This window comes from Lytechinus variegatus, chromosome 7 (genome assembly GCF_018143015.1).
Source record: "Lytechinus variegatus isolate NC3 chromosome 7, Lvar_3.0, whole genome shotgun sequence".
In the NCBI taxonomy this organism is placed as follows: Eukaryota; Metazoa; Echinodermata; class Echinoidea; order Temnopleuroida; family Toxopneustidae; genus Lytechinus; species Lytechinus variegatus.
Window position 1 is genome coordinate 21,607,608 of NC_054746.1, and position 23,959 is coordinate 21,631,566.

Genomic DNA, 23,959 nt, shown 5'->3' on the forward strand with positions numbered 1-23,959 from the left:
TGATTGGCGAAAAGTTTGCTCATGCCCAAGATCAGTTGGCTTCTTAGCCGGGTTCTTGGCGCAGTGCGTTACTGGTATGATTGATTTGATTGATTGATTGATTGATTGAATGATTGACTGCCTGGTATTGCATTATCCGTGTTTTATGCAGGCCATGTGCCCATCTTACAAAGAGTCAGATCCGATCAATCGAAACTATATACGGCCATCATGCAGCAACATCAACATCTAAAACACGTACACGTTTTGTACAATTTGTTCAAAGTATATTCTAGAGACGACGTATGTTCATACATTAACTTTTTTCTTGACAATTCAGTATGCTAAACTTCTCTCTGTTTTAAAATGACATTGAGCAAATTTCCTGTAGAGTCAATTATGACCTTGATGAATTTCTACATAGGGGGATATAGGCCTACTCGAGATTGATCGAATCAAACTCTTTGTTAGACGGGGCCCCAATTATCTGATTCTCTACAGCTAATGCTTTAATTCTTCCAACCCGGTATTGCAGATAGACAGGTGCCACGAAACTCGATGCTCGTGATTGGCGAAAAGTTTGCACATGCCAGAGTCTCAGTAGTCTGCTATGCAGACTCTGAATGGCTCGTGAGGTGGGATCTGCTACTGGTTTGCGAAGCAAACCAGCCTGAAAGGGCGAGCGAAGCGAGCCACATCTGCAGCCTCAGTAGACCTAGTCTGCTACGCAGACTCGTTGAATCAGCTGAGGTACACACACTGCAGATGTGGGTCTACATTTGTAGACTAGAGTCTCGGCGACTGCAGCTCGGAGATTCCAATGAAAAGAGCACAATCAGCAATCGTATAGAAATGCTCGTTGGGCTCAATGTCCTCCGGCCCCCTGAGGGATAATATCAAGGATCCCCCCAAAAGAAAATGCTTATAACAAATAAATTAATATTCTAAAATGTCATTACTTAAAAACTGAAGGTAGTTTGGATGCCAGATAAATTGACAAGTCAAAGAAGTTTGGGGAATTTTCACAAAAGTGTGACATTACAGCGACACATCCCTATATGCCATACAATGCGATTCCATTGATTCGAGACGATCTTGGCCAGGTACGATATGAGTCCATCAACATCAAAGTGGAAGCCTTTAGCATCACGGCAATACTTCGAACGAAATACACGGGCAATGATTTGTGGACGTGGATGGGGGACACTGTGTCCCTCATTTTTTGAATCCCTAATATGCTCCCCCTTTTACCCAAGGGAAATTGCCCTCTTATAAACCTGTTCAGTGCACCTTTCTCCCTATATATTCAGTCAATTATTTAGCGTTCTGCAAGTGCATTTTTAATTGAATAATCCCTTTCAAAATAAGTATTGCCCATTTATTGAGACCTGTCTTATGCATTGGCGGCGGAGCAGAAGATTATCTTTTGTGTTTGGGGGGACGGCTATTGTTGCGTCCCCCCCCCCCCCCCAAACACAAAAGATAATCCTCTGCTCCGCCGCCTATGGTCTTGTGCAATGTGCCCCTTTTCACCTCTAATCTAGTGCTCCCACTTATATGCCCTTCTTTACTTTAATGCCCAATTTTTCGTCTAGTTTGACAAAAATTGTCAGTCTGTTGATTTAAGATAATTGCAATTAGCGCACCTTCCTTTTCGAAACGGGGGAGGGGGGGTGGAGATGGGGAGGAGGCGTTTGCCCCCCCCCCCGACTTCCCATGGGGACTTTTTTTCAAAATGAAATGTGCCCTATGTGAGAATTTTTTTTTTCATCTGCTCATATTCGTCCTTGAAGTCGATTCTCTTTTGTTATGTATTTCATATTGTAAAATATTCGTTTTTGTTTAATTCATTGTCACCCCTGAAGAGAAACTTACAAGGTACAGAGAAAATAAAATTTGGTGAATTCTTTAATGAACTATATTCAAAATGGGCATTTGTCCTGTCACATTACAGTGCCTTCCGATAGGCAAAACTTGCCCCTCTCCATTTTTTCCGTGTTAACATCGGGCACGTTCTCAAGCGATAAAATAAGTGTCTTTGTAAGAGAATTTTCAACAATCACTTTCACTTCAACAAAGTAAAATCATTTCAAGGGGGAGAAATCTAAACCGTTCTTAACGCACTACAAAAAAGTGCGCCAAAATAGATCCCCCCCCAAAACGCAAGTATTTCGATTTACAATTTCAACATTTTTCTCCCCCCCCCCCAAAAAAAAATGAAAATACGTTCCACTGCCCCTGTTTCCACATGCTAGGTTACATGAACTTTGAATACTAATGTTCTTTATCCATTAGTGAAAGGGAGATATGCTATTCTGTTTTAAGATTCTGCCATTTCATTTTTTTTTCCCTTCTAACCCCCAACTTTCCACTTCGCTCCTCCTCCTCCACCCCTAACGGAAGCTATGTATAGTGCCATCAACTTGTTGACATAATTTATCTCGACATGTCGACACAATCACTTTATTATGTCAGCATGACTGGATATGTTATCTCGCCAAGTCGACATATATTCAACCTTTAAAGGTTGTATCCGCAATATTGTTACCTCGCTAAGTCCAAGTTGATAAATAAGAATAAATTTTAAATGTTTATATTGAAATAAATAACAAAATCAAAATATTTAGAATGGATTTACATGATTAGATAATACAATTATGGAGGATAAAGAGAATTAAAAAAAAAGAAGAGAAGGCAAGTAAAAAAGATGTGACACTGTCAACGTGGTGAGTGAGATACGGTATCTCGCCATCACGTCGACATACAAAAAGTTGTATGGCAAGATAAGTTATCTTGCTATTGTTGACATATAAAAAGTGATACGTCGGCATGGCTAGCTACGTTATCTCGCCAATTCGTCCTTTTCTTTCATCATCATTAAAATAAATTTTCCCACATTTCAGCATTTCCACACTCACACGCCACACTGCAAATTATTTCAAGCCATCACCATAACTACCTCTCACACAAAAACAATAAATACCAAGTAGAAAATGTTTTGATTCATCTCATTTTATTCTTTTTTTATCACCAAATGAATACACACATCTTTGTGTGCTATCTATAGTGATGTTTACCGCATCATAATTTCTTGCAATAAACCTTCAATCAACATGAAACATACAGTGTTTACCACTTCGTTCAAAGTGGTAAACAACAAGAACAAAGAATAATGAAAGTTTCCATTTAAAAATGAACAGCCAGGCAGTTCAATTTGACAATCTTTTTTTAAATCTTAAGAGTTGGGGTGGGGATCCATGATTCAAAGTCACCCCTCCCTCTATATATTTCCTTATCCCGTTGCTATACCACTGGTATCATATATGTCATGATAATAAAATATTCATATAAATACATATATTGTCCAACTACAGGAATCAAAGTTATCATCCCAAATGAACTACATTGCTTATCATATTATCAAGCTGAATTTTTTTTACCAACTTTCTTCAATTTCAAGTACTTTCATAATTGAGATTACTGAAAATTAAACACAATAAAGGGTTTACTCAGATTATTAAAACCGAAATAAATCACTGAAATTTAAGTGATTAAATTGTATCATAAGCTACCAAAAAGTTGACAAAAACGTAAAAACAAACAAACAGACAATAGCTGAAGGGTTCTTTAAAAAAAAAACTAACTATGGATAAATATAAAAGGAGAAAAAATATATAGCAAAGAAAATATAGCAAACAAAGGGGGAAAAGAGAAATATACTTTCATTACATGAAACTGACCGGCACTGCATAAAAATATCTAACTAATAAATACTGATAATTAATCTTGAACAGATGTGGTAATACATGTACCTTAAAGAATAACGTAATTGTACGTATAACAAAAACATGATATGGCACAATGTATCTTTTTTAATTCAACAAATAAAAGGTATTGCACATTAAAATGTGCAACAAATACATGGATACACTAGTTAATATCAACAAATACCTGCCCTACAACCTTACGGGCAAGCCTGTCCCAGAAAATTTATGTTTATTTAATAGAGATGTAGGTGATACATAAGTTGAAAAATAACAAATATCTTACTGTCAAGCGTGCCCCTTTAACGAGTTATCTCTAACAATGACCCCAAAATATTTGAATTTAAGGCCTGCACCAACAGAAGTTGAACATAAACTTGGACATAAAATGTTACATTTTCATTAAAGAAATCTTTGCATATATAAATTACATATACAGTATTCTACTTCAGAACACAATTTTCCTTTAATTTCTCTGAAAATGAAAGGATATGCAAAATATTGATCTTAAAAGAATGGTACATATCATTCAGATTACTCTACACAAGATGTGCCCTACTTGGGCAGTCATATATGATCACACATGCTAAATACGAAATGCACAATCGTACTTATGCATTGATCTAAATTCAACATTCAGTGTAAAAGAAAGTTAAAATGGAGTTTTATCTAATGTTATTGCTAAGCTTCAAGCCTTGGCATAAGACAAAGGTTCAAATATCACAAGTGGCTTTTTGGAAAGTTGATAACAGAAAGTTTTTAAAATTTATACCCGCTTGAAATGAAGCATGAATTTTGACCACGGTCAAGATTCAAAGCTCTGTTAGCAACAGAGCAGTTATATTTCAATGACATGCACCTGTAATCACAAGCTGGACATAAAGAAGGAAGCCGTTTGAAATTAAATCGGCTCTTATTGCTTTACGTTCATGAAATCGTGTTTGGGATAATTATTCTTGTCAAAAACAACAAGGACATGAACAGAAAAGTACTTCTAAATTTGAAATATCTTTTCACAACTTCATTATTTACTTGTATAAGGTAGCACCACCCAATCAAAATAACAGTGTAAGGGAACTTGAGAATCAGAAACTGTAATTCAATTTGACAAGATGTAATTTAACTTACATTTCAATATCAAAACACTTTGTGAATGCTGAAAGCACACCTCAGTTTCCGATTTCATTTGATACAAGTATTTAAAAAGTACATAAAAAATATGGCAGAATTAAAGAGGTACATGATTACCCTCTATTCATACTATATAAACATACTTGTCAAATCAGAACATGATAACAAGTATACAGATATTTTTAATGACTTTTACCCCATCTCCATTTTGTAACTAACTACACCCAAAACCTAATCCTGACCTAAAATAATACAAAAACGGCATTCTTCGCAAAAAGAAAATATTCCACAAATTTTCTTTATCAAAATTGTACATGCATAAACACATACATGGCAAACATAAGTCTTAGATTAACAAGTATATGAATATTCTTGGATGTTCTTTATAAAGAAAAATGCCTTGTTAGGGTTTGATATTAATAAGTGCAAACATTTCAAGTAAGGAGAAAAAAATTACTTTCTTTTGGAAAATGACTTAAAGCTATAAAAATTTTCTAACTTTATGCAATGTCTTGAACTGGTACTTAAATACAAACCAGCAAAACAAATATCATTTGGACATTTTGGACTGTAGCAGACAAGGAAATATGCATAGGAATTGAACAACCTTGTTAAAATGGCTGAACTTGAAAAGAAGTTTAAATTATCTCTTTGTGTCTACATCTGTACTTAATTATAGTCAATGATCATAATAAATTCTTCCACCATGATCATTTTTGGATTTCAGTATCACCCATGCTAAATCATGGAATAAATTGAAGAAAATAGAGCTTTGTTTCTGATGGTAGCTATACAAATATGTTTATATATTAATTTCATTACACAAAATAGATAATACAGAGTTGATAAATGTATTCATGTTGTACAATTTAAAAGAAATCATGATTGGCTTATTCAGAGACTTTTTACCATTGATTAAAATTTTGTACAGATCACATAACTATGAGCCAAATCTGTTGAACTCACTTATTGAAATCATGAAAAACATGATTTCACACTTATTTTTCTGCATTCTTAATTTACAATACGGCAATAATATTCTTGGTAGATTTGAATGTCTTTAAATGGTTTTCATATATAATACCCTGGTCATCAGATTCTGGCTTGACTGCACACAATAGGTGCATTTTCTCCAGTATGAGTTTTTATGCATACTACATTGGCATTCACATTCTATTTGTACCCATTTAACACCTGGGTGGAGAGCGACAAAGTGTGGAGTGATGCCTTGCCAAAGGACGCTGGGTGTGTTTAAAACACAATGCCCTCTGATTTCAGAGCGTCAGAGTTAGATCCACTACTCTATGATGCTTCCAACTTAATCTCTCAGGTATGCATCTATTGGTAAACATTTCCAATACGATGTGCCTGCAGAGATGCTGTGGTATAGTGAAAATGTATTCAAACTATGAATAATGATGTTCATATCCCAACATGGAAGTAATGGAAATGACTTACTACATCTACCAAACCTGGGAATTCATTCCTTGAAATGCCAAACTGCTTCCTGGGTCATTCATTGTGGAATGTCAGGAGTGTCACATCTGACAACCACACGACCCCTTTAGCAGATTCCACTGTCATCATGCCATAGCAAACACAAACTTGTGAATCCAATCAATTTGATTTTCAAGAGATTATGCAGCACATCATCTAGATACAATTCTTTTAATGGATTTTGAATTTCTTACAGGACACATATCAACAAGTTGCCTCCTTAACTCACCGAAGTAGACATTTAAAGATGTTCCTTTTAAGTTTAAAATACATGGGCTGATATTCATTAAAAAATATATGTGAAAGCCTGGTTTTCTATGACTACATAGTTTTATAATTTAATAGGGCAATGGGCATGAAAATTTAGTGGAAGATAGAAAATTATTTCAGAATGACATGATTCATATTAGTTCATTTACATGTAGTTAAATATTACAGTAGGCCTAACACACACTATTTTGTCAAAGCCATAAGAGAACTTCTTGATGTTTGATGCACATGAATATATATGCACCAAATTTAAGTTTAGACTTTGCTTAGTTTAAGAGCAAAATTGTGAGGTAAAAACAAGCTTCAAGCAAAACATCATATAATATATATTGATCATAGCAATAATGTTTCGATTGTATATAGTGCTTACTCAACATATACTCCCGTTTAGAATGTACTCTAAGATATACACAATTTATATCAGATCAAATTTAATCAATTTGATCACAATGATACACTGGAATTGAATGTACACAATTTTGAATAGATTATTCTCTTATTTTTTCTTCTAAGTAAAATAAGAAAGCTTATTTCACTTTGCATGCCCCCATCAATCCCATATTATTTACAATACAGATAATTAATCAAATACACAACAAGATGCAACCCCAAAACTTATGATCACCACATGAAATAGTACATAAAACACCTATATATATAATATTCTGTTAAGACTCTCTGCAATAAACTTTGATAATGTAGTACAAAATTTAGTATTCACATATCATTTTCACAATGAAATTTCATTTACAAACTTATTTTACAGTTATAATCAATAGAAAATTAGGCACTATCTCTTACATTTACACATGATTCCCAACATAAATAATACTGAAAATTTCTTCCCAATATTTGTATACTTTACATTCTAAAACCACAAACCTGACAAAGTAATGACACTTGATATTCCATCAAAGTGATGAAATGTTTATCATAATTCAATCAAGCTGTGAAAGATCTACTACCTTACAAAGGAATAAATGATGCATTCATTTTAAGCTGAGATGTCATTATAAATCTGTTTGATAAAAGTGAGATGAGATTCTGATGCGTTCCTTCCAACGTGAGATGTCATTCTGAGATGTTTTAAGTTTAAAATGAGTTAATGACATTGAGTATTATCAATTGAAAAATTGTATTAGATACACACCGAGAAATTCGTTTCTAAGTATAAGGTGAATCTGAGGTGTTCCTGTCAATGAGAGATGATATTCTGAGATGTTTTGAGTTTATAATGAGTAAATAGTATATATATAATAAAAAAAGAGTGTGAATGAGAAATAAACTAATAAAATAATTTCTTAGCGAAATGCAATCTGAGGTGTTCCTTTAAAAGTGACATGACATTCTGAGATGTTTTAAGTTTAAAATAAGTAAATGACATTCCATCTTAACAGACAAATTGTGTGAATGTGATATACACTGAGAAATTAATTTCGCATAAAATGTGAATATGAGGTTTCCTTTACAAGCGAGATGATTTTAAGTGTGAAATGAGTGACGTTCCATCTTAATAGACAAATTGTATGAACAAGATGTGAATCAGAGGTGTTCCTCTCAAAGTAAAATGACATTCTGAGATCAAGTCGATCATGTATAGATGACAGAGCAATCTTATGTTTATGACTTAAAATGCTCATATACAGCCTCAATAAATCTCTTATACCCCAAAGAATATTGCTGTAGGGAAGAATTCACAATTTACAGACACAACACTATACGGCATGGTTATCACAGCTGGACTTTCTTTTCTCTCACAGAGACTCACATTCTGAAATCAAGTTTTACCAAGCAAGGGTCTGCTAATCTTGGCTAAAATTATGGAAGGCCAAATATGTAACAACTTTTTTTTACTCTTTAAATTTCATTTGTTTTCTCTTTTCCTATTCCATGTGTCAGTATAGAAGAACATTAAAGTAATTACAATTTGCCAATTTCAGCTGTTTGAAATGTTGAATATCAACTGCAAAATATTTATACCACATTTGGCTTACCATAATCAAACCAATGGGCCACTAAGTGTAACAATATTCAATTTGAGTTGGACATATTGCATCTGCTCTACCTCACCCATAAAAAGATACACATTTTAAGATAGTAGATAGAAAAATAACATCAATTTCCATAAATTTCCCAACAATATTAGAGAATTCAGAAATGCAGCTAAAATTGTTGTTAAAATGGCAAGTGACATGATACGTAGCTTTCTCGAATCAACTTTGCACACATGATTTATACCTAGGACAAGGCCAGAAAAATTTGGCCTCTAAACTGGCTTCAACTTCATCCCTTGAAATAGTGTGAACTATTTATTACTTTAAGATTAAATCATCAAGCATAGATGGATCCAGGGGGATCAGTCAGGTGGGATAATAAACAAAATCCAGCAAGTAGATCAAATCACAATTTTTGCATTTAGTTACCCATCTTGTTCATGGTTACAAAAAGTGATTGGAATGTAAAACTTTCATGTCTGAGAGTAAAAAATTTGCAGCTTACACTTTGTCCTCACATTGTTTATCTAAATATGCATTCTGTTTACAATTAATAAAACAATGGTCAGAATGCTCACTTTTCAGGTTTAAATACATGAAATATCCAAAAATTTGAGCTCCCATTTTGTGCTAACATTATTTATTAAGGATTTAGTTAGTTGACACATATCTTGTGTACATAAACAGAGTTAAATGTTCTTGTAAGTGGTAGGACTACCCCTCCCCCCCAAAAAATGTCTTTATTTGCTGATCAGGGAAAAAGTGGATGAAAATATTTTCCCCCCCCCCTCCCATTGGCGAAAGCTGGATCCGCCCCTGATCAAGTATCACATTTTGTTTACTTCATGTCAGACATATTATTATTACTATTCGTCATGATAATCACACCTTTCTGTGTTGATTCCAATTCAGTAGTCTTGATGGTCCAATCTTCCACAGCTACTTGGTTTAAAATATCCTATCAAAGAAGACTCTGTGGTCTTCCTTGGACGAAGTTCAAATTCTGAAGCTACAGCAGCACCATTGCTCTGTGGTCTAGTATTATTCTTCATCACTGTGTTCCAAATAGAAATGATTAGTTTGCTGTCAGTCCCCTAGATGCTTTCTGGCAAGTATACATAAGCCTTCCTTAACAAGGGTTGAACAAACCACCACACTTCTATTGCCTCACTCGTGAAGAGTCGTGATATCTACAAATGGAGAACTATTCAGAATCCAATGTCAAACTGGTATGACTCGGATAGTCCTTGCTTCCTAATAGACGAGAATCAAATGGTTACTACAGCCTAAAATCCACTATATCTGAATTACATGAATAAAAAACAAACACAGACTTGCTGACAGACAGACAAGTGACTTTGGGTTATAAGTGGAAGTTCTCCGCCTCTGGGTAGGTAGGCATCTTGGCAATGTCTGTTTTATCTTCAACTTTATACGACGGATACAGGCCGCCTCGTCTGCCCGCTAACCTGTGGTTTGTACCTTTTGAATAGCCATCCCAGTGGTTGCCAGCCACACCTATAGTGTCTCCGGGCAGCATTTCTATCTCATCGGTCCCGCTGCGTGGCTTGTGCTCGTACAGTACAGATTGCAAATGGGCATTCTGCCCACCATAGTAATATATATCATCAAGCGAACGGAAGTAGGAAGCAGCATCCTCATGTATGTACTGCATCATCTCATATGCAACTCTACATACCTGTTTTGAGCAGGAGAAAAACAAAGGGAGGAAAAAATATGTATTATTACACATGGATAATAAACATACTTTCTTGTTGGAGTGATACGGCTTCAAATCATATAAGTATATAAATCAATAACATGCTACACGAAGAGTACTTCTTTGAGGGATGTGGGCAGGGGAAACTTGAATGTTCCCATATACCAATTACCAAACATTACCATTGTGGGCCTGCAAAGGGGGGGAGGGAGAGGGATACAGGATACTGCAAGGAGAAGAACGTTTTTCCATTCCTACGCAAAGATTAAAACTTTCAGGTTTCAACCAAATTTGACAGAGAGATGCGTCTTATTTATAGTAGTTTCATGAACTAAAATTCAATGCTGCATGATATACTATCGAGTATAGGGTTGGGAAAAATGGGTTTGCAGGGAGGAGTTCAGTTTTTCCCCACCAATGCAAATTGTGGAAGTTTTAAATTCAACTTGTAAAAGAAACAAAACTTGGAACACTTTTATACAGTGATTTTATGTTTGAATATGTTAAGAAACTTGATTTGAACATGCTAGTAAACATATTTTGTCAATGTTAGCTGTGATACCCCTGACCCCACTGTTCCAACATATCTTTTTCCATTCATTTTTGTACTTTTGTCATTCTGTGACTGGTCTTCTTAAAATTAATACTCATATCTGTCTAAATGTATTTTTCATTAGAATAGGTGTGTTCAAATCCCATTCTCTGATTGGTGGTATAAACCTTGGAATCTTCTTCACTAGAAGCAGTCCTTCACCACAGAAAAAAAATTAAATCAAAGAATTATTTTAAGCAAGACAATTCTAAAATGATAAACATGTGTGATCTCTGGGGTGTGTATTTCAATTCAGAAATACTGAAATGTTATGGAAATGATATATTTGCTCTGAGGACTATTCTTTGGGGGAATAACAGTGCGAAACTTTTTTTCATTATGAAGACATTGCAGAGTAATCATCTTTAGCTGTACCATACCCAGCACAGCTATCGAGCCATAGATCACTCCAGGAACATGAGTGTGTCCTGTCTTATTAGCATCGGACAAAAACTGAGGAACCAGTTGGAGCTTCACGATTTGCAACAGAATGACCAACAACACTGCCCGAACATATATTGATTCCTACATAATCACTTCAAACTTTGTTTGGCCAAGGTATAGAATTTACTTACCTGTGATGAAAAGGTGCAGACAAGAAAATCAGAACGTGACAAGAAATAAATATCAACAATGACACCTCGTAAGGAATCCTCCGAGTATCTTGAAGAAAGGCCAGCGGATTTAGATATTGCATTATCGCTAACAAAGACATAATTTGGGTATCTGAAAAAGAACAAAATATCAACAAATTATAAATGCAGTCAAACAAAACTTCATCGGAATAAATAATTCACAAGAAATATATTAACAGCAGACAACAAAACAAGTATGTATGGTGTGACTGATATGACAAATTAAACTATTTGTCATAATGATACCACTGGGAGAATTGGAATTCTTATTTTGAGGTTTAATGAGGAAAGGGTCTCGGAAAGGGTGGTGCCAAGTGGTGGTGCTGAGACAATGTCCAAGGTATCACAAAAACAATAAAAAATATGAAATAATAATTTGAAATTTTTAACAAATCATAAAATTCATATGCCTACAGTTATGGGGTTTTGCAAATGAGATCATTTAAAATCTAAAACAAGTCAATCTAAAAACTGACAGTGTGATCTCTTAATCTCCCCTAGGAGAGATAATCCAGTGTCCCAGATATGCTGGGAATACTCGGATGGGACCCATACAAATATATCTCAAAGAAAGTAACTAGATCGGGGACCCTCCCATGATGAACAATATTGAGTCAATTCTACCTTCAACTCCACAATACAGCTGGCAAACTCATTCTTCTAGTACACGATAACCCACTGGAACAAACACCCACATGAGAAATTGTCATTCCCACCAAAAACTAAATGCAGGCCTGTGAGTGGGGTTTCAAAAAAATAGCGGAAAAATCTGAAAATTTACCTTACTATTTACTATCGCCATAACGCCAAGCCGCTGCATATTTTGGTTGTTCCGCTGAACTGCGTTGGCTCACTCACCAATACATAGACTGAAGAGCTTGGAGGCCCGTACGTACAGACAACGTATTTTAGCAGTAACGTTAGATCTAACAGTGGAAACCCGATTTTCCGATCGTTTTTTTGTACATAAAATGTCACATTATGAAAAAGAAATCACATCCATATTTACGAAAAAATGTTTAAAATTCAGAAATATCGTACCTTAGACCGCAGTTACCGCTAATTCCTTTGAAATAATGAACGAAACATTGTCATCTTCGATCCTTTCGTTGGTCAACGTAAGTTGCCATCTTGGATGACGTCATCATCCTTACAGACGTATTTACCAGTCGCAAAATATCGCGATTTGAGCCGCTGCTTTGCGCTTGTATGCCAACAACGGCCACGGTGCAAGGTGTGATCCGCAGCAGTTTCATTCGAAACTTCGCGAAGGCAAAATACAAGGCCCCGTAACGTGTATATTCACAACACACACATTCTGCTCGCATCCATTTACCTAGACTTGTTTTCCAGCCGTTTTGGATAAAATAGCGGAATTTTGACTAAGAAAAAACGGAAATGGAACACAGGAAAAAAGCGGAAATTGAAATCGACCTTAAAAATGAAAATAGCGGATTTCCGCTAAATAGCGGAGATTTCACAGGCCTGTAAATGACAAAGGCCCTCTCAACTCCCCCATAAAAACCCCTCAAAGAATATTACTTAAACTCTCAACCAACCAGAGAAACCTTTCCTGGTAGAGGATTTCAGAGAAAATGACTAACAGGTAAGGGAGAGATCTAATTTTAAAAAATAGTTGTATGCATGTCCTATCTAATTTCAAATGACTAATGGATAGTATCATATTTAGTGATCTTTAATTATTGCTACTCTGAAAGATCCAATACTCACTTTCTCTCTGCCTCTTTGAGTAGACTAGCATCATCTGTCGCCAGGTAAATTTTTCTGACAGGCACTTCTTGTTTCCTCTCAAGTCTTTGATAATATTCTTCTGCATGAAACATATACTCCTCTATTCCATGAAATGCCGCTTCGGTCCCAACTTTGTCTGTACGTCGTACATGTAAGCTATAATAAAAAGAAAATGAAAATAGATTAAGAATATCAAGGAAAAAACGAATCTTGGTAAATGGTACTGGATAGCTATTAAGGAAACGGATATTGAAAGACAATTCAGTTACATGCCAAAAAAACTTTTTGAACCAAAATAATATAGAATAGGCCTACATGTGATATACATTGGAATGTTTAACATGATTATTTAACAAAAAACTGAAAATGAAGAATTTGAGTAATTTGAAATATTCCATCAAGAATCCGAAAGAGTAAATATCATTGTTCATTAAAATGTACAAGGCTCTACTGACTTGCACTCATCTTAGCTGTAAAAGCTAATTTTAAGGAAGGTTTTATTCTGTTTGCCACCAGTTTGTGAGCTTGCGATCACTAACATCAACACCAAATTTGAAATATTTCCAATTCGTGGGGGTTGGTGTTGGTGAATGAGGAAATAACATATGATAATAATAATAATACGGTAGTCAGATTTTATACAGCGCAAAACACATAATAAATGTCTTAATGTGCCTCAGAAAATTAAGGAAAGAAAAGGATGTGTTGGTGAGTTCACTTTGTTGAGTTGAGGTACGATTTGAACAAGAGGGTTTTAAGGGCCCTTTTAATTTGTCAACTGAATCAATTGCTTTCAGGAAATTTGGGAGTTTGTTCCATGAAATAGAGGCTGCATGAATAAACGTTCACCATATGTGTTTGTTGATATTGGAGGAACGATGAATAAATTCTTACTTTGTGAACGTAGATAATGTGTTGGCTTATAGACAGTAACTAAATAATTCAAGTATGAAGGAGCAAATCCATAGAAACATTGATATACTAGTAACAAAATTTCAAACTGGATTCGAAACTGGACTGGTAACCAATGTAAATGCTGTAAGACAGGGGTTATGTTGACATAGGTCGTAAACATCAGATGTCATAATAATAATACTAATAATAAATGGAATTTATATAGGGCCATCTATCTAGAAATAAGCATTTCTGAGGTGCATCATGTTATCAACCCAGCTTTAGCTCAAGAAGCCTTCCAGCACTCTGCGCATTCAAGGAACTAATCCTGCTAGGTACCCATTCATCTCACCTGGATTGAGTGCAGCACAATGTGGGTAAATTTCTTGCTGAAAGAAAACATGCCGTGGCTGGGACTCGAACCCATGTCCCTCTGATTGAAAGACAAGATTTGTACCACTCTACCACAATGCCCCCACTCTGCTCTGTTCAGCAGACGACATTCAACACCATCGCTCAACATGAACTGCCAGAAATACGTCATATTTTCTGAGAACAATCCCAACACTACTTGAAATCACCCATGTAGTTGTCATTTCACCAATGCGTAAGCCTGCCTTTTACACCTCCCTCATTTAACTCACCCGACGATTGGATTAGTAAATCCAAGAGCTTCTTTCATCTTGTCAATATCCTCCTGTAGGGCAGGTTGTGGTCTCTGGATGTATGTCATTATCTGTCCAACCCACCAAACAATCGGGTGACCATGTAGCCTTAAAAGCCTCTGAGAGATATCCTCAGGGATGGCCAAGGGAAGAAAGTCTGGGCGAGGGTGAAGGCCATCCACAATGGGGAGATCTACCACTTGAACATTTTCAATGCGGCTAGCATCTGAAAAGATATCAGGAGATTGTATTTGATGAACAATATAGAATTAAGATTACTTTGAATGTGATAGGGGGGTCTCTTTCTATCTGTAACTGTATGAAATTGCCAAAGCTGGTTGATTTGAGCTTTCAGAAAGCAAAATAATTGAATGTCAATCAGAGAAAATACATACAACTTGCATTATTGTGCTTTGGCTTAATGAAAGCATTTGACTTGTCAATTTCATCTTTGGCTTTGGAAGGGGTTTTAAGAATTACATCTGGTTGGTAATAAGTGTAAAGGAATCATATTTCATTCACTAGCTTTTAATAATAGCTTAATCTATGAGTTTGACACTCCCTTAAGTATACATACCTTTACAAAAGCATTCAGAAGAAATGCATTATTTGAAGGTATGCCAATGACAGCTGTGCATATAACAATGCTGAAAGTATTTTTTTCTCACTACATATATACCTCAATGAGTTAAAGGGGAGGTTCACCCTTTAGAAAAAAAAACTGTTGTAAAAATAGCAGAAAATTAACAAAATAATATTGATGAAGATTTTAGGAAAATCCATTAAAGATTAAAAATCTTGTTACTATGTCTTTAATTTTTGGTTAAAAACCTTTTTTTTCCTTCTGTTTTTGTCCTCTTTTGGAAAATCCTGGATCCGCCCCCCTGACTGAAGGTACAATTAAATTATTAGCAATTTTTTGAGGGAATGCTTTTCACTGATTTTTTTTTCATTATATGAATTATGGGGAAGTCAGGGCACATACCTCCCCATCTTCCTGTTGAATCTCCGGTTCGATCAAGGCAGTTCTCACTGAGAGGCAGGAAGAACTTCTCCCATCCTTCCCTGGCATACCTCCAACCCTTGGAGTCCAGGATGAGTGTCCTCTGGGTGGCATAAGCTACTATCATACAGTAGGCTACATGGTGAACTTGGCATCCATAGCCGCAGCCTTTGTTGAGGTTGCATACAAGCTTCTTAGCCTTGCTGCAGTCTTTAGGGTTCTGGAGAAAAGAGCAAAAGGAAACGTAATACTTAAGTCATAGTATGGATATTCTTTCTGCTGGTCATTCAGGTTCTGATAACTTCAAGGCATGATTGGTTGAATTAGTTCTGCATTCTTTCAGCCGACTTTCAAGGGTCTGAGGAACTGGCAGACTTACCATGAAACAATTGTTTGAATTCATACTAAATAATCTTTCTGCCAGTATTCATACATCTGAGGAAATAAAACAGATCACAGAGACATAACAGACTGAAGTCGCAGTATGGATGATTGGATTAATACACTATTCGTGGAAGAGCTGTGGTGTAGTGGTTCTGAGTCTCACCTTGTAAACAAAGGGTTGTCTGTTCGAATTCCACCACGGTCTAGCGTCCTTTGGCAAGGCGTTAATCCACACTTTGCCATTCTCGACCTAGGTGCTAAATGTGTACCCGGTAGGATGCGAAAGATATTGTATCTTATTATATTGTATACCAAAGTATCGAGGTCTCATCATAAAATACAAGAATCAATGCCAGGGAAGAGGGGACTACCACACTGACTTGATTTTTTTTTAACATCAGGATTTGTCAGTTCATTGTTCAGTTTAATAGCCCCATGCCTGCCTGACTGTCCATCTAGTTCTCGGCCTCTTTGAAATTTGATTCTCTTTCATGTAATGCATCTCAATCTCTGTCTATCTAATCATGTCTATTTCTCTTTTTGACTTTGTCCATCTATTGCTTTTTGTGTCATTCTCTCCACCATACCATCCACTCATCTCTCCTACTTCCCCTCCTGTCTGTCAAGTCTTATACGTCCGTCTGTCTCTTGCTCATTCACTTTTCCATACTCTGTTTCCTTATTACAATTTTCCAATCACCCTCTCTACCCCTGTACACATTTCCCTGTATTTGTACGACAAACAATCCCTAATCAAGACCCAGGGCGTGACTGTGTTCTTACAGCACAAGTTTCAATGGCATATATAAATGTAGATGTCTGACATTTAAAGAGAATACCTCCCACACGTCAACTATAAAAGTCAGTTTAATTTCCCTGGAGTGAGCTTGTAATGAGCAAGAAGTAATGAGATCAACTTGAAAGTTTCTCCCATCTTATCCCCTTCCTCGTACAGTGCTCCATCTCACGTCTTGTTCACACACAAACGTTGGTGATCTGCCAAACAGCAAATGCAAGTATTGTCAGTCATAGTTCTTTACAACGCAACACGTTCCATTTTATCCGACTGTAGCCATAGTAACAGTGCTTCTCAGCCAATCAAAATCAGGGAAAGATGTCAGATGTGACAACTTGTCAGATAAAAAGGTTGATGAAATGCTCCCCAGGTGTTTGTTTCAGAGAAAAAACACTTATTTATTGTTCAACATAATTACACAAGATTAAGAGAAACATTGAAATCAGGAGAGTTGTTCTTCATTGATTTCTTAAATGCCCTTCCACAATATTCCAAATGACAGGACCTTGATAAAATACTGATTGTTTATAGTACAAAGAGGTATTACAGGATGGCAAGTGAAAGTTTGCAGCGTTCTTTGTCATATACATATATGTCCTAAACTATTTACGCAGAAAAATTACAGCCATACTACTACTACTACTACTACTACTACTACTACTACTACTACTACTACTTCTACTACTACTACTACTACTTCTACTACTTCTGTACTACTCATAATCATAAGTATAATGCTAATAAAATTACATTGCACATGGCATCTACAATGTATGGATATACTGTTACTGCCTTCTGACCCATTTTTTTTGCTTCTGCAGTGTCTTTAAAAGTTAGTTTGGTACCTTTACAGCCATGTGTCTTGAACTCGCTTCACAAAAAGGTGGTGTTGTTACATGTTTGCTTTTTCAATTTTCTTTCAGTTTAACACAAATGGGGCGAGTTCAAAATGCATGGCTGTACATAAGATATGATGATACTGGGCTGGCCAGAAAATTTAATGTATCAGGTCTCTTGCAATGCACACCCATTCATGCATTTGATTAAACACCAGATGGTTCTGTTTGTGAACTCAGTGTATTCAACCTACTCAAAGTCTTTGGGGCTGGACTTTTAAGTGTTTTTAAGGCATAGATTAACATTTCACTGGCCATTTTTTTAAGATACTGAACTTTAATTTATCTTATGTCTAACGTTGTTAATATGGATTATTAAATAAGAATATTTTAAATTCGTTCAGACAATTTTAAGATATCTGTGACAGAAAAAAATCACAATTTTACTAAATTTCCTGGACAAATCAATATAAGTAACCCATGTTTTTAATAGGATGGAATTAAGATGGTGTTTCCAGTGACTTTATATTTCCCTTTTTTAAAATAATGAAATAATAATAAATAATAAATAATGACTTTCGGACACCATTTTCTGGGCTTTGTTTTTATAACAGATCACAGACATAAGTGACAAGTGGGAATTGTACAGTGTAGCTCAGATTTTTAGAGTAAATATCAATGTTAACTGATCATGCCTTTAATACCCAATGGTTCTTATTCATTTAAATCCTGATTTATTTATTTAATTGAAAATGACAAGTTAATGATATTTCAAGTACACTGAACAATCTCAGTCAGTCAAGGATATCTACATACATAACTGCATAAACCTACCATAGGACATGATAGAGATATATATTCCACGCACTGCGGTATAGAATGTATAATCATATTTTCTGATGCGTGATGCATGCCTGATTAAGTTTCACCACTCTGTGAGAATGAATAAACAAGCATCAAGAAAAGCCAAATATACATTCATCATCTTAATAAGATAGCTGGGATATTAATTTTAACATAATGGGGGGAGAAGGTTACAAGAAAACAAAATAATTTTCAAAATAACTTATTTTGTGCAGTAAAAATACTAATATTTTAACAAAGTATCAACTGGCAGAAAATTAGGTTCAGTGTGTTTTAAATTAATAGGAAATCTAACTATATACCTGATTAAGTTTCATCACTCTGCACAAAGAGATAACACTTAACAAGAATTATAATGAGCTATTAATACTCATTCCCCATCTTTATTAGATAGCGTGACATCAATGGTAGATGTGAAGTCAGAGAGAAGTCGAGAAGGGGGGGGGGTCCAAGAAACAAATTCCTTTAAAAAAACTTGCTCCATGTATAGTCCAATAAAAATAGCATTTTACAAAGACCCCTAGAACCATCTGACAGAAAAAATACTTTCATGGACCAAATGTTGCTCTGATGATTTGTAAAGATCAAGATGGATATTAATGAATAAACTTTCTTAATTATCCTTACATAGACTGATATATTAGGATAGATACCGAATAGGGGGGGGGCAAGAATGGATTCGGTCCAATTAAAATAAAAGATACACATTGTAAGCCTCAAACCATGGTATAACTGAGAAAAATTAATTACTATCTTTCCAATGTATGATGCCTGCCTGATTAAGTTTCACCACTCCCCAAGAATGAGCATACAAATATCATGAATACTGAGTGAAATAACCATTCATCTTAATTAGATAGCTTGGTATATTTACTTAGATGTGTATTCAACCAGATGTGAAAGAACCACAATGCTCCACCTAGGATGTTGACTATATAAAAAGAAAGGCACTACACAAAGACATCAATCATCAAATGGTAGAAACCAGCGATCAGTGAATTATATTTATTTTAAAGGCAATTGTATTAAAAATACAGAGAATTGTATTCCTGACATGGCTAGAATCAAGTATGATATTTTCCCCATGCATGACACATGATTAAGTTTCACCACTCCCCAAGAATAAACAAACAAGTATCATGAAGAGTGAAATAAACATTCATCATCTCAATTAGATACACTGGGATCTTAATTGCCCCCCCAAAAAAAAGAAGTTACACCTACATACATGGTGTTTCCCAATAATGATTATTAAAGCATTTCACCAAAGGCGGTGCTGCATCATCCCAAGTTTGCTCAATCTCGAGATTTTAACTCGATCGGCCCACTTCGCGATTGATCTTGAGATTCAAGAAACCCCGTCTCCACCATTGCAAGAAGAGCGATTCCTGCTCGAGCGAGGCATCGATGCATTATGGTCTGACGCCGTCAATAAATAATCCCGAGTGCGTCTGCACCTACAAATTAGTGCGATAATTCGTAAAATAGCGTGCTATTTTGCAAATAATCCCAAGTTAACTTGGGATTCCAATCTAGAGATGAATCCTACGAACTAGCGCGATAATTGCATCTCCATTGCAAATAATCTCGAGATTGTTCAGATAAGGATAATTTGCCAGATCAGAAATAGCGCGCTAATTTGAAAACTCGGGATGGTGCAGACGGCCCTCAAGATATCCAATATCAACTGACATAAACCATTTATTCAGTACACCAAATCTATAGTGTAAAGAGAGAGATTGTGTTCCTCTCACTGCTGAAAAGTGAGTAAAGTATATAATACTCATTTACACCCTTCCTAAAAGTATTTTGTCAATACCTTTTCTATAGTGAAATTACCTTCCTTGCACTTCAGTTAAAGAGAATGAACTATAATCATACTTTTCTAATGTATGATTTATACCTGATTAAATTTCCCCACTCCCCAAGAATGAATTAACAAGTTTCATGAAGCGTGAGGTTATGAACATTCATCATCTTAATGAGATACAGTAGATTGGTACCTTTGGTAGATGTGTAATTAGACAGAATTATGAGAAAAAAAAACACACCTACTGTATGCTTTTACCCAATAAAATAAAAGCATTTTACAAAGACTTCCATCATTAACTGGCAGGAAGCCTACTTTCAGTATCAAAACCAAATCTATTGTTTGTGGGTTTATAAATAGGATTTTATTCGTCAGTGGTAAAAGTGAGTAGACTATATTATAATCATATCTTCCCAGTGTATGATCCATACCTGATTAAGTTTCACCATTCCACTAGAATGCATTATAAATATGAAGAGTGAAATAAACATTCATCATCGTTACAGTATACAGTATATTGGGATCTTTAGGAGATGTGAAATGAGAGAGAGGATGGTGAAAACCTAATAAATATTTTAATCTTTAATTCTTAAGTGCTTCTATCTTATTCTAAGAGGAGGCTTTAAAAAGGAAGCAGGATATTCGTAGCTCCAGTGGTCAAGCAGTTGACTTGCAATCATGGTAACCTAGGTTAAAACCAAGTTGGTGTGCTAGTACCCTTAGGTAAAGCATTTATCCTCATTACCTGGTCTACTAGACAGGATCTTTTTAATAAGCTGTTAGTCCTCTAGTTGCTCGCTAACAAGCTTTTGTACTTTTGTGGCAGTCAGGTAAAAGATAAATTCACTAGCACTGTGAATCAATCTCAAGTGTTGACAGTGTAAAAGCATGTTATTTGTAACATTGATATTCCTTTAAAAAATACAAATTTGTAGGTACTTTTCAGAATTCAAGAGCTTTCGCAAAGATTTATCCAAGGATCAAAGAAGTTATTCGCAGCATGGAAGTAAAGAAAGAGACTACTGATGAAAGGGAGAATGTGTATCCTCTCTATAAGAATGCAAGCCTCATTGCTTTCTAGTAAATACACTAAATGATAACTTTTTTTCTGTTTTATGCTGGTGTGAATGTGTGTTAATAATTATCCGGTATTATCAGGCCTGAACAATGCAAAATCACAACAGGTATTTTCGTGTTGTGGGAATATGCCATATGTAACACAATATGGGGATCATATAAACAAATCAAATGAGCAAATAGGATTAAAAACCAATAATGATTAACTATTATAGATGATTGCCAAATATTTGCACGTATCTGGTAGATTTAATTCATATTTATATCAAATGTAGTTTATTGAAATAATAAAAACATATGGGACAGCAACAGGTCAAAGGAGATCACATTCTACAACAAACCTACAAATAACATCAGCTATCAAGTGTTGTCACTCTATGTGACATGATCGTTTTGCAACTCACATAATTGACTTCATATAAACAGTTTTTCAACTAGAATACCAGCCACTTCCCCAGCATAAAAAAACGGGCACAATTTGGTCTTTGAAGAAAATAAATATTTTTGCATTCCACATATTTTTTTCTTCTAAACCACCTGTAATAAAAAAAAATACACATATAGTGCATCACTCAGCAACAGAAAACGGCAATTCAAACCAAGGAAGGGGGACAGGGGAGTGTTTCATCAACATTTTCATCCGACAAGTAGTCAGATCTGACATCTTTGATGTTGATTGGCTGAAAGGTACTGTTACTATGGTAACTGTCGGATAAAATGGGACTTGTCGGATAAAACATCCGACAAGTCCTTTCATAAAACGCTCCCCAGGACCACCCTCTCCCCCATATTTTTTTTAGAAAGTCTCATGATGAATATAGACTTTTGTCAGAAGGCTTTATATGACACCTAGATAGATCCTTGGCATTTGATTGGTTGTTTGATATCGATAATTTGGACGATTTAACAATGACGTCATCGACGGTGCAATTTAGGATCCATTCATTGTGCAATTTTGGATCCATACGATTTTGTCCATTGCAAGCGCCCATTGGATGCAACATACGCGACAATCAACAGACAGAACTTGCACTGCATGACCTGACCATATTTTGCATCAAAATTGAAATCTTTTCAACTCTCACCTCATGAAGTATTCTGTCCATTGCACTCATAAACATTCATTATTTGTATACTATTAATTGATATACGGTTCATTCAAACTGTTCTAAATTCAATTAGGGGCTCATCTAAATGAACCATTATATAAACACAGCAACAGACATGAATTATTGTTTGATCATCCTCAGTATAAGCCCTATGTGCTAAATGATGCATAGCTAATGCAGCAAATTTGCAGAAAATACAGAGTTTTAAAACACATTTGGGCCAGTATAATGGGTGTGTCAGAAAAAAAATCATATCTATTCATGAGAAATACAAAATATGTGACAATAAAATCACATCTGTTCTTCATCTTATCAGCATTTGAATAGAATGATGATGATTCAAGGGCCATAAATCAATAAAAAAACACCCATTTTGGGGAAACAACTACACATGGTTCATTTCCATGTTTTCACATAAACCAACACAAGGAACATTGAAAAACAAACACAAAATATCTCGCAACGTCTTACACCCATTTCAAAATCTGCCTTTGTTCCTTAAAGGGGGAGTTCACCCTGATGATGATTTGGTACTAATTAAAGCAGAAAAATTAGAGTAAATTATTGGTGTGTTTCTTATGAAAATCTATCAAAGAATAGGAAAGAGTTATCAATTTTCAAAGTTTCTGATGTATAAAGTCATATGCAGGAAGCCTCCCCATATATCATGTAATATCTCATAAATTCCAACATTTTAACAGAGCATGATGAATAAAAACCTTTTTCTTTTTAATATAGAAGGGGGTATAAAATGATGTGTCTGATGATATATCCAGTGCACTAATAAAATGACACTTTGAGTAAACAAGATATTTTGGAAGTAATATCATACAACATATCAAGGAGCTGCTCGTCTGAACCATCACAAAATCAAAACATTAAGAATTAATAACTCTCTTATTCTTTGAGGGATTTTCACCAAACCTTAAAAAAAAATTCTTGAAGTTTTCTGCTTTTATTATATACAACCAGCTTATTGCCTGTGTAAATTCCCCTTTAACCTCCCATTATAATCATATTGAGCAAATTTTAGTTCGAACGCATAAAACTAACAATGTTTTGGAGTAATGTTGGCGTAAAAAGCAATAAATTAATTTTGGTATTGTTTATTGTTCATAATCGGTCTATTCAATGTGCAGTGGAAGTGATCTACCTGCTGCTATTCCATTACTTTCATCTCCAAAGGC

At 35.3% G+C, this 23,959-nt stretch overlaps 1 protein-coding gene across 2 annotated transcripts in view; it reads right to left on the minus strand.

The window, feature by feature from the left end:
• Positions 1-2,975: 2,975 nt before the first annotated feature.
• The window catches only part of LOC121418739 (alpha-(1,6)-fucosyltransferase-like), a 62,660-nt gene continuing 41,676 nt past the window's right edge, over positions 2,976-23,959 (minus strand). For both annotated transcript variants that reach the window (XM_041612815.1, XM_041612816.1), the window contains 5 exons: positions 15,879-16,116; positions 14,873-15,119; positions 13,314-13,490; positions 11,523-11,673; positions 2,976-10,334 (listed from right to left, as the gene is read on the minus strand). In XM_041612815.1, coding sequence (XP_041468749.1) covers positions 9,999-10,334; positions 11,523-11,673; positions 13,314-13,490; positions 14,873-15,119; positions 15,879-16,116 — 1,149 coding nt within the window. In that variant the 3' untranslated portion in view covers positions 2,976-9,998. The remainder of the gene's footprint in view (positions 10,335-11,522; positions 11,674-13,313; positions 13,491-14,872; positions 15,120-15,878; positions 16,117-23,959) is intronic.